Raw genomic sequence first — 11,985 nt, forward strand, 5'->3', positions numbered from 1 at the left:
TTAAGATTTGCAAACACCCTTCGTGGGGACGGTGAACCCCAGGAGACGCCGAGGAGCAGGTAAGTGGCGGTGCCTCCCCAGCGGGTGCCGTTCCCGGGCGCGGTAGTCCCGAGGCGCCGAGGCGGGATCTGCGCACCCAGAGCTGCTCCTGCGCTCGACGAAGTAGCCTGTGCCAGCACGAGCCGCCCGCGGCGTCCGTCTGCAGGTGGTGGCGCGGTGAAAGAAGACGCTGGGGCCGCGGCGCCGAGAGAGGGGCCGGGGGCCCCCTCCACTCCAGCCCGCGGCTCCGAAGTCCTCGAGCCCACAGCCGGGCCGCTGAGCCGAGTGGCGCGCGGGAGAGCGAGGGAACCGGTTCTCCAGCACCTCGTCTCCTCTCTGCCACTCCCTCACGGGCGCCGAAAGGGCGAGGGAAGGGCGGGGACCCCGGGGCGGCCTCGGGACCGGCGTCCCCTCTGCGGACGGGGCTCTGGCGCAGCGTTCGCTGTCTTCGCCTCTCTCTGCGAGGCGTTTGTCAGCCAAGCCCTGGAGTTAGCGCGCGACCAGGGCGGGGCGGGCGGGCGGTGAGGGCGGGGTGCAGGGGGCGGAGGAGGGCGGGGGCGCGCGGAGGTAACCCCCGGCTCGTGCTGCCATTGCCCGGCTCCCTGTCACTCAGCCCGCGCGGGGCCGGGGATTGGCAGCATAGCCCCGTTACGCACTCACCTCGCGTTCACATACCCGGGGAGGGCAGTAGAAAGGTGATCAATCTTCATCAGGCTACATTTCCAATCACCTAAACAACCCGGCAAGACAAGCCACTCCGACAAGGTAAATCGCTTGATTTATTTAGTTTGCAAAGTGCCTCTGCAGGACTTTCCTAGCCCCCACCGCCTCCACGTTGTATCGGGAATGCAACTGCAACCGGGAGCCACCTCCCCACTCTGCCCCTTTCACCCCCACCCAACCCTTGCGGCCCCTCGGCGCGGTCCCGGGCGAGGTAGTGTCTCGGGAACGCGTATGGCTTTGCAAACAAAGTGTGCAATAAAGTGAAACCTGGAGGGACACGCACAAAGCCACTGGAAAGAAAGAGAAGGAAGGAGGGAAGTTGGGCAAAGAAAGAAATCCGGGGATCCTACACCAACCGTCCGGCCCGGCAAGTAATTCCTGTGCCGCTCTGTTTTGCAGGTTGGCTGTCCCGCGGGTCTGTGTGAGGGCGCGAGGTAGATGGTGAGCGGCCCCGGCAGCTGAGGGCAGGTAAGGAGAAAGCCGTGGGGCCGCCCTGGACTCCGGGAGCGCGTTGGTCGTTCTTAACTCCCCTTCCTCAAACGGGTCCCCGCTTCCCAGGTCCCCGGCAGGTGGGCGGGGCTGGGGGCGGCCTCGCTCCCCTCTTGGTGCGCGGAAGACCCCAGATATCTGCTTGGGCCCCGCGCCCCCTCCCCCGCCTCCTCCGAAGTCACCGAGCCGAAGTGCTAAGTTTGAAGAAAGTCTTTGAAAACTCACGCTGCAGCCTGGCAGAGGCGCCACGGCTTGACGTCCAGTTCTCTTTCGGCCCCAGAGCCCCGGCTGTTTCCCTTTCGTCCCCTTCCCTGCAAACTGTGTTCCCCCAGACCAGACCCTGAGTCCTGGAGGATAGGAGCGGTAGACTTCTTTAGTTCTAACTGCTCTCCCTGAACTCCCTAGCCTGGGCCTGCTTTGAATTCCCGAGACGCGGGGTGAAGCGACAGGTCCCCTGGGGCCCCAGCCGCACTCCCCCGAGCTCCACTTCCTACCCCTGGGAATAGCGCCTCAGGATGGAGGCAACCGGGGAAGCGAGGCTTCGACCTTCCAGTCCGGGTCAGCGCGAGCTACGGCTGCCGAGGCCTAGTTGTCTAGTCTCGATAGGGCCCTGGGGCTGTGGGTTCATCTAGAAGGATAGGCGGGGCGCACACGGAACTCTGCATTCAGGCCTCCCAAATCTGTGAGACCCTTTGGGGCACTGGGCGGGTCACCTTTCAGCCTCCGCCGGGACGACATTGTCCGCAGCCAGGACCCGGCAGAAAGAAGGACCCGCTCGCGTTCGCGAAGAAGGGCCTGCGGCCGTGGCGAGGCGCCCCTGACCTCCCGCCGCGTCTTAGAGCCGCCACCTCTACCGAGGCCCCTTCTGCGTCTTCTGGCCGCCTCTGCGGGCCCTGGGCCTGTAACTGCGGTTCAGGTGTGGTGGGATTCCCGGTGAGCAATCTTTCAGCGGCTGGGCAGTGAGAGTTAACTGGAGGGGTGGCTGTGGGCTCTGGGTCCCAGACCCAGTGGCGGAGACCTCGGAAGGAATCTACTCTCGTAAGTGGGCAATGCGTCCCAGAGAGGCCCAGGTGCTGCTAGCCCCCCCTACAGTGCCTCACCTTAGCTCTCCGGAGTCTCTACCTTTTCGTCCCGCTTTCAAAAACAAAACGAAACAACCCCTTATGCCCTGGACAACCTGCCTCACTGGCGCCGAGTAAACGTTTGCTTTTGCAGTATTATTGAGGCCGGCTCCTACCGGACCAGAATTTTGCCTAGACTTGGGACCTTGTACACTCTGCGTTGTTTCAGGCTCTCACCTTTCCAGCTTGGCCCTGCTTTTTAATCTCTCCTCACTCCTAGTGACGCCCTACGAGTGTCTTTTACCCATTCCAAGTCTGAAAAGAGGCGATGAGGATCCAGAAAAGCTTACTTTTCAAAGAAGCTCTGGTGTTTGGGCTAAGGCCTTGTAGAGCGGAGTTGACCACCCTGCGAAGTTCCATAAGCCTGCATCCCCTCCCCATCCCGAGGCTCCTTGCCTCCGCCGAGACCAGGTAGCCGAAATGGCTCCCAATCACTGTTTACGTGTGTCTCCTGTCTCCATAGGCTGGGCCCCAAGACGCAACAGAGCTTGAAGGACTGCGCAGTGGGAGCCCCGCACTGCGCCTGGCCCAGGCCCCCTGGATCCGTCCGGGCGCCTCCACCCGGCTGTTAGCATGATGTCTTACCTCAAACAACCCCCATATGGCATGAACGGGCTGGGCCTGGCCGGGCCAGCCATGGACCTCCTACATCCTTCCGTGGGCTACCCGGGTGAGCACCGATCCCCGACCCCAGCCCCTGCAAATCTTGGGGACCCCCAGACTCTCGAGTTTGAGCACACACTTTGTGGCTGAGCAGGCCCAGGGAGCCGGTTGGCTAGTCTGCCTACAATGCACCGCATGTTGCAGGCTCACAGGACAGCCACTGGTGGGTGAGGTGGGCCAGGCCAGTGATGTGGTGCAAGGTATGCCCTCCCAGCCTGACCACACGGGCAGCCTGTCTCTCATTGTGGTCCCACCAGCGGCACAAGACACACTGACCCACGGATCCGTTTCTCATGGGTGGCGTTTTTGGTGTGTGTGTGTGTGTGTCTTTGTGTGTGTCTATTCCTTTCCCCCCAATACTGAATGAGGAAATCTGGACACTCTCTAGGCCCTGACAGGAAGGGCCAAGACTTCCTTATGGGAAATGACTGGCTGAGATGGAGAAGAGGGATTCTTCCTCTCTAATTAAATTGTCCTATACATCGGTGGTCTGCACCAACTTTTGCACTGCGGATGTGGAAGGCTTGAGCTGAATCCCGGTTGTTTTTTGTTTTTTTTTTTCCTAGCTCCCACTCCTTCACCTCCATTTATTCCCTCGGAAAGTGTTTTCCAGGTGGTGTTTCTGCGCACCCCTTCCCCATCCTCCAGCCAGGGGATGTGTTGCGGGGGGAGGTGGTGAAAGAAGGGAGATTGTATAACTTCTTCTCCTTTCTTAACCTCCGAGAGGCAGGGAAGGGGGCAACTCTAGAGTCTTGAAGACACTGGTTCCCAGTTGCACACATGCACTTTCTCCCACCTGTGGCCTCTCAGGCTCGGCCTTCCGGGGTTTTTCTTTCGCTTGGAACTCGGCTTTCTTTTGCAACGGCCTCGCACAGGGCCCGCCAGGGGCCTGTCTGCGTCCCCTAGCGTGGGTCCGCGTGGCCACCGCTGACCCGAGGCGCCCCCGCGTGTCCCCTCAGCCACTCCGCGGAAGCAGCGGCGGGAGCGCACCACCTTTACACGCTCGCAGCTGGACGTGCTCGAGGCGCTCTTCGCCAAGACTCGCTACCCTGACATCTTCATGCGCGAGGAGGTGGCGCTCAAGATCAACCTGCCGGAGTCCAGAGTCCAGGTGCGCGTGCCCAGGGCTCCGGGGCCAGGGTAGGGGCCCTGGGGTTGGTTGGAGAGGGCCTGGAAAGGGTGGTGTGGTGTGGGGCGGACCTGCAGACTGGGCAGCCCCTCTCAGACTCCCCCTAGCGCTCAGCCCGGGCCTGGGAGAGGAGCAAAGTTAAAGTAACTAGCTTAGAGCCCTGGATTCGGGCCCCTTGGTCCCAGGGCGCCTTCGGTATTGAAAGTCGTTTTATCCTAAAAATCCTATTCGGGAGGGCAAGCGAGGCTCCCGAAAGTAAAGTGCCTAGAGGGCCTGACGCTTGCCCCTGCTTCTTCGGCCATTCCAGGATTTGGCAGTTTCCTTCGGGGTCTTGAAATCTGCCCCCGCTCTTGCCTTGCATCCGGGGGATCCTGGGAATGGAAGAGTGGAGCTTGGCCAGAGCCTGGTGCCCTGTCGGAGTGCACTCTGTGGGTGGCGCCGGTGTGATTAGACTCTTCCTTTGCCCAGAGAGGATGCTGAACGCAAAACCCGGCTACCGGCTTTGCTGTTTCTGGTTTTTGCGATAAAAATACTGTTTGGATTATAACTCAGAACTCTCCTGAAGGGCCTTTTATCATCGTCTTCTTTCCGAGGTCCGAGAAAGAACCTGGAATGTTGAGAACTTTGCCCCATTTGGTTCCCCACTTGGAGCCAAGAAGCCCAACGAAATTCTGCTCAGGCTTCCTTCCCCAGTCCCCCGAGTGTACTGCCTCTGTTCGGCCTCCTGAGCTTACTTCTGCATCCACTCAAATTCTCGCCTTGCCCACGGGGGTGGGGGGGGAGCCTTCTGGGTCCGACTGGCTCCCACCTCGGACTTGGTGACTGTCCCGCTCTCTACGGTCTCCTTGGTGCCTCTCCGCAGTTTCCTCAGCTCTAGTCATAGAATACAGGGCCTCCAAACATACACGACGCTGTTGGGAAGCAGCCAACAGCAGCAGTTTAGAGATGGCTGAACTTCTGGCTGGACAGACGCAAATGTTCCGCCCGAGGGCAGAGCCGCGCTGGGGGTGGGGAGCTGCACATCCCTGCTTTGCCAGAGGAGGATCTTTGGTCAGAGGAACGGGGGAGGGTGGAGGAGCTGGGACTACTGGGACGTGGGCTGGCCTGGCCGGAGATGGGGAGGGGCGGAGGCCTCGGTAGGAGAGGGATGAGAGACCCTAGGCCGGGTAGTGGGTACAAGAGGCGGGGGAGCAAGCTCAGCTCGCCCCGCCCCCCCACCTCCTGAGACCCTCTTCCCCACTCGGCCCGCTACAGGTCTGGTTCAAGAACCGCCGTGCCAAATGCCGCCAGCAGCAGCAGAGCGGGAGCGGGACCAAGAGCCGCCCAGCCAAGAAGAAGTCGTCCCCCGTGCGGGAGAGCTCGGGCTCGGAAAGCAGCGGCCAGTTCACGCCTCCCGCTGTGTCCAGCTCCGCCTCGTCCTCCAGCTCGGGCTCCAGCGCCTCCGCCAACCCAGCGGCGGCAGCGGCTGCAGGCCTGGCCGGGAACCCGGCGGTGGCAGTCCCGTCGTCGTTGAGTACGCCGGCTGCCTCATCCATCTGGAGTCCGGCCTCCATCTCGCCGGGCTCAGCGCCCGCGTCGGTGTCACTGCCCGAACCGTTGGCCGCGCCTAGCAACGCATCATGCATGCAGCGCTCGGTTGCTGGCGCCGCCTCGGCCGCAGCCTCTTACCCCATGTCCTACAGCCAGGGCGGCAGCTACGGGCAGGGCTACCCCGCGCCCTCCTCTTCCTACTTTGGCGGCGTGGACTGCAGCTCATATCTAGCGCCCATGCACTCGCATCACCACCCGCACCAGCTCAGCCCTATGGCACCCTCCTCGATGGCCGGCCACCACCACCACCACCCGCATGCGCACCACCCGTTGAGCCAGTCCTCAGGCCACCATCACCACCATCACCACCACCACCACCAGGGCTACGGCGGCTCGGGGCTCGCCTTCAACTCTGCCGACTGCTTGGATTACAAGGAGCCTGGCGCCGCCGCTGCTTCCTCGGCTTGGAAACTCAACTTCAATTCGCCCGACTGTCTGGACTATAAGGACCAAGCCTCATGGCGGTTCCAGGTCTTGTGAGCCCAGGAGTGGAAGAAGAGGAGAAGAAACGCAACTACCTGCGCCCTCCGTGGTCCCCGTCCTGTTGCTGCTGCTGCCACCGCCCGCCTTCGCCTCGGCTTCTGCAGACCTGAATTTTCATGCCCCTAAAAGATGCCCTTTGCCTGCACTGCCGCCCTCATCTTTCTGCCACTTGTTTGGGGGATGTGCAGACCCGCCCAACCCTTGGATGAGGGGACCGGTGCCTCGGCTTGGCCCGCAAGTTCTATATGGGGAGAGCTGTGTGCTCTCCTCCTCAACCCCTAACGAACTCCTAAGCCACTCTCTTCCAGTCTTTCTGGGCAGTTATTATGCACTTGCAGCCTTCGGAGGCTCTTTGCTCTGACTCGCTGTTTGAGCCCTACCTACACTTTTATTTATTCTTTCTGGACACTGGAGTCCCTAACTGGCATGTGCCTGCCCATTGGAGTGCACCCACACTCCACCCCAAGTCAAAACAACCACTAAGTGTTTCTCGCTTGCAGACTACGGCTCCTTCAGCTGCCCTCGCCCCTGCTCCCCGCCTGCAGGCCAGACCTTCCCGGCGTTTTCTCCTCCCCAGTGGGGTGCGCGGGGACAAGGCCCGAGGGAGGAGCGCGCCCCTAGCCTCTCGCGCACAGCCCCGCCCTGCGTAGAACTGGCTCAAGCTTCCGCCTCGGCGGGAATGCTGTACATAGTCGGGTCCGTTCCAGGGACCACTTAAACTTTTTAGTTGCTGTTGGTTGAACTGAACATATCTCGTCTTAGCGCCCAGGAACTAGAACTTTAAGATATATACAGCATATATATACATATATACACACATATATATAAAACAAAAGCAAAAAATATTTTCCCTCTGTCCCCCTTCCTCTCTTCCTTAAACGATGGCGCTTTTATTTTTTCAGTTGTTGCAAAGCTGACCTGCCCTCTCACACCTTCTCCCTCTGTGTATTTATTAAAGAGAACCTTTTGATTCCAGGAAGCTGGGCGCGGAGGGTCGGGAGGGTCCGAGAGTGTGGAGGAAACAGCCAAGTCAGGGTACGAGGGAGGGGGCTAGGCTGGGCGGGGACGTAGGACTGAGCCCTTCACCAGGTCCAAGCACAGAGTCGCAGTTCCGGTTTAGAGACCAATCACAAAGGAAAACAAAACAAAAATGCGGCATTATGGAAAAACAAACAAACCGATCCAGGCCCCAAACCCCAGTTCCAATTCCTCTGTCGGCTTCTCTCTCTTTAAACAACCCTGTTTTGTCTAGTGAGTTTTTAGTGCACCTTCATTCTCCGAAATCTGCGGAGAGCCCGCGCCTGTGTATGAATTTTGGCTTTGGCCTTTTCGTCCAGTAGGTGGGAAAGTAATTTGTAAATTTGATTTGTCCGATGTGAAGACCACAAATTACTTGTTGAAATGTAAGGCAGTCCCCCTCCTCCCCCTTTATCTACATTATTTCCCGAAAATAAATGCAAATTAATGAACGGCTTGTCAGTGTCGCTCTTCTGATTCCAGCCCCAGGTCCTGGTCTCGGGGAGCCTAAAAAGAGGGAAACTCCCGCGTTAATACCCCTGCGTGTTAATGACCTGTGTGAAGCAGGAGACCAAACGGTAGGGAGGGAGGACATGGCAAGAGGAGTCTCCAGAGAACGTTCTCTGAGGGAGTGTCCTACCCTCCCGGTCAGCTTGGCCTCTTCCCCCAGGCGTTTTGACCCCGCATCCCCTCTCGCCATCCAGGACAGAGACAGGTGTCAGGACTCAATTCCCGAAGCAATTCCTTTCTCTTCAGAGGCAGGAACCTGGCACTGATTTCTTCACCCTAATTGCCTGCACCAGACAGAAGAGGGGGAGGGGAAGAGGGTCGGAGGCGGGAAAGGGTAGCTCTGTAATGCTCTCAGAGCTGAGCCAAAAAGGAAAAGAAAACAAAACGACAAAAAACCGATCCGTGTCCTGCATGTTGGCAGCAGACAACCTTCCTTTCTGCTGAGCTGTCCCGGGTGGCTTCACGGCGGCTAGGGGATCCGAGTCATTCCTTCCACGTGCTAAGATGTCCCTCTAAACCCTCAGGCCCTTGCCAGAAGTAGCCAAGTTATCTTTTGCTTATGGTGAAGTTTAAAACGCAAACATAAAATCTAGAAAAGTCGACAAGGACGCGTTTCACTTTGGCAGGGAAAGAAGACTCCCCACTTGCAGCAGGGGGTCGGAAAGGACGGTTCCATCTTGCCCTGAGAGAAGACCAGGAAGGAGGTGGGGAAGGGATGGGGTGATTCCTCCAGAAAACCCAGAGCCGGCGCTGTCCAGATTGTTTGGCCTGAAATCTGGGTGGAAGACCGAGAAGCTGTTCAACTTGTCCACGGGCAGGAAGGAAATAAGGAAACAACGAAAAGTTTCCTGCGAAGTGACCAACACACTCTATTCTTTTTATTCCGTGTGAGACCTGAGAACACAACGTGAGGCCGGGTTTGGAGAACGACCCCTCCCTCAGGGTCCCGCGCGGAGCAAGGTCTTAGGGCTGCGAGCTCCGGTGGTAGAAAAGCCTTTTCGGCCGCGTCCTCCCCCTGGACTCCGTAGGCCCGGCTCGGGCGCACTGCGCCTTCCCACTCCAGCAAACCCATTATCCCCGATTCAGCAAAGGCCCGCGGGAGGGCGCAGCCCGGGCCCCGCCGAGCCCCGCCCGCCGGCGCCGCCCCCGGAGGAAGACCCCCGAACGCAGGGCTGGGCCGCCCCCGCGCGGGCTCCGCCTTGGGCAGCGCCTCCAGTTAAAGGCGGAGCCAAGGCCAATCCGCCCGGGGAGCGCCGTGGCCCCTCGAGTACGGGGCCCGCACGTGCCGGAGAGGCCGGGCCGGTGGCCGGAGCCAAGAGGCTTCCAGCCCGCGCTGCACGGGCCTGGGCACCACTGCTGGAGGGCTTCCCAGGCGCTCTCCTCAGCCGACCCTGCCCGTCCCGCCCCGGGGCCGCTCTGGCTCACGCAGCAGCTGCCAGTGCCGCTAGAGGCCCAGGTGCTAGGCTGCCCCCACCCGCAGCTCTGAGGCGGGTTCCCGGGGGGCGCCTAGCGGTCCTCTTGGCTGTTCGGTGGAAAGAAACCAGGAGACCCGGCTTTGCGCCTGCTCGGACAACTGTGTGGCCTCCGGAGCAAGGTACTCAAACCCCTGGGCCTCAATTTCGTCGCATTTGTTAGTTTGTCCCGCTTGGCCTGGGACGTTCCAGAACTTCACACTTGGGGCCGAGGTTGCTGGTGGGTAGGTCTGACGTGTCCCCGCGGCCCGGCCACTCGGCGGCGTCTAGAAGCTTCGGCGCCTGCGTACTTCGTCAGATGGGAACCGGTGGCCAGGCGCACGGAGGCCCGGCGGGAGTTCCCGCCCGGGGGACGAAGCTTCGAAAAGAGGCACGTGCTTTTCCCAGGGCCTCCCCGCCTGTGCCGAGGCCCCGTGGCGCCGGGTGGAAACCAGGAACCCGAAGGCGCTGGGGCACCGCAGGCCACCAGGACGCGGGAGCTGGGGGGAGCAGGGTGAGTGCCTGGCCGCCGTGGGGGCGGCCCGAGGTGGCCAGGCCCAGTGAGGTGAGGGCGCCCTCGCGGGCGGAGCGTCCTCGGGAGGCGGCCGTGGCGGCGGCGGCGGCGGCGGCGGGAGCGCTGAAGGCCCCTCCCGGCCGGCCACCTGTTAATGGGCAGAGCCGCCCTCAGCTCGCCCTTCGCCCTTCTCCCGCGGGAGAGAGGTTTGTCTGGTTTGGGTTTTGGTGTTCGTGACGCAAGTGAAGCAACTTAAGGAGATTTAGCAACTTCAGAACATTTAGCAATGTTAAGATGTCAACAGTTTTTTTCGTGGCGTGCTCAACGAAATCTTCGTGTTTTTTACCCATAGCGTGTATTCTCTCCTCAAACCCCAGGGGCAGAAAAGTTTACCCTTAACGTGAACATGTGCGAGGTGCCATGTGGGTAAAGATAACTCATATTTGTGATTTTTAAGGAATTTTAAAACTTAAAACAATCCCAAGAGCACCGCATTTACTGAAGCTCTGAAAAGATTCAGTAAAGTAACCTCGTTTGTTGTAGAACTTTTCAGTATTCAGTAGCTACTGAGAGTATATGGAGACATTTTCCTAGATGGTGAAAACATTTTTTTTGGGGGGGGGAATCCTTAAAGCTAGAGAGTATTAACGCGACAGGAAAAACAGGTAAAAAGACACTGAATGTCAACAAATTCGTGTCTGCTACATTATTGAGAGCAAAAAGCAGTGGTTTCATTTATTGTGTCAAAAGAAAATTACTAGTTTTTTTTCACGTATTTTGTTCAAAATAGCAGTTTCACAAACTTTTTTCGATTGTGAAAATAAATGATAAATTCACTACTCTGGCAGAATTGTTATTGATGTTATTAAGCATTAACAGGCACTAAGGTTTTCTTTAGATACAGAAATAAAATGTATCTGATATATTAAATGTAGTTAATGTATACATTATTGGTAAAGAAAATCTGTATCATTACTATTCAAAACCAAAAAAATCACTTGGCTTCTGATGCAGAATTAATTTAAGAACAGCAACAAGATATCTTTATAAAATTCCTTAATTGAAAACCGATCAAATTCTCAACAAGTTATTCTATATTTTCCACACTTTCCCTTCCCCCATACATTTTAATATCTAAAACGAGACTGAAAAAAAAAACTCCTTAGGTTTAACTGAGGAATATTTTATTCAACAATATAAATCTTAAAGTAAAAACCAACTAAAAGGTGAATATGAAATAATAACAATGTATTTCTTATTTGACAACAAGAAAACATCTCCATTATCTTTAAGAAAGAATGTGTTTAATTAAATGGGTGTCTGGAATATACTCTTTTTGAAAAGGAGAGGCTTTATTTTTGGCTTTTTGGCTTTATTTTTAGTAAATTGTTCCTGAAAAAGCAATTATGCCTTAATCATCCTGTTGCTCTTTACTGATACCTGAAGAAAGAATTGGATTGTTTTGTGAGGGAGGGGACCATGCCATTTTGACCTAATGATTGTTTAATCATGCTTTGAAAATGAGTTGGATTTTACTTAAAACACATTAGGTGCAGTCTTTCAAAAGCTTTTGAAAATCAAAAATATTTTCCAAAAATTCTTCAGTAACTTAGGTGAAATGGCAGTTGCATAATATAGCCAAAGTTGAAACTGCTTTTAATATATCTGATTTTTTTCTTAGGAAAAAACAAAGCACAGAAGTGTGTGATGTGCTCACAACAAACATGCATATTCCTCTAATTATGAAATTGTACATTCAGGTTTCTAGGACTATTACTTCAGAGACAAGGATATGCTTTAAAATATTTTTGAGTTCTTTCTAATCAAACAGGACTTAACTCGATTTAATCAGTGGTGACCCATCAAAATTTAAACATTGACAATCTATTGTGTTTCTAAAAATTGTACACCTCCTATCCCCTTAGTATAATTTACTTGGTGGCTAATATAATGAAAGACACAAAGTTCCATTTCATTCCAAAAGTCCTAAATACTTCATTTTTCAGAGGTTAATCTTTACAGAACAGCTTATGAAACTATTTTAGAAAATTTTAGAAATTCTTTTAAAGTGGATTGTAAAACTAGGATTTAAGGAACTGAGTCACAATTTTTTCAGGATTGAAGTGGAGTATAAATAAATCATAACTAATTTTGATAGTTGGCATAAAATTAATGAAACTGTAGGAATAAATGGCCTCTGATTCAACAACGTGTCTAAAGAGCTTATAAAATATTTTTAGTATGCAAATAGTCTCA

At 55.8% G+C, this 11,985-nt stretch overlaps 1 protein-coding gene across 1 annotated transcript; it reads left to right on the plus strand.

Annotated features, from left to right (window-relative positions):
* Positions 1-642: 642 nt before the first annotated feature.
* Positions 643-7,704, plus strand: OTX1 (orthodenticle homeobox 1). The gene is made up of 5 exons (XM_006733360.3): positions 643-804; positions 1,162-1,230; positions 2,836-3,042; positions 3,995-4,146; positions 5,419-7,704. The coding sequence occupies exons 3-5, from the start codon at positions 2,946-2,948 to the stop codon at positions 6,232-6,234; spliced, it is 1,065 nt and encodes a 354-aa protein (XP_006733423.1). The 5' UTR covers positions 643-804; positions 1,162-1,230; positions 2,836-2,945; the 3' UTR covers positions 6,235-7,704.
* The last annotated feature ends 4,281 nt before the right edge of the window (positions 7,705-11,985 follow it).

This window comes from Leptonychotes weddellii, chromosome 10 (genome assembly GCF_054177405.1).
Source record: "Leptonychotes weddellii isolate Sample4059 chromosome 10, ASM5417740v2, whole genome shotgun sequence".
In the NCBI taxonomy this organism is placed as follows: Eukaryota; Metazoa; Chordata; class Mammalia; order Carnivora; family Phocidae; genus Leptonychotes; species Leptonychotes weddellii.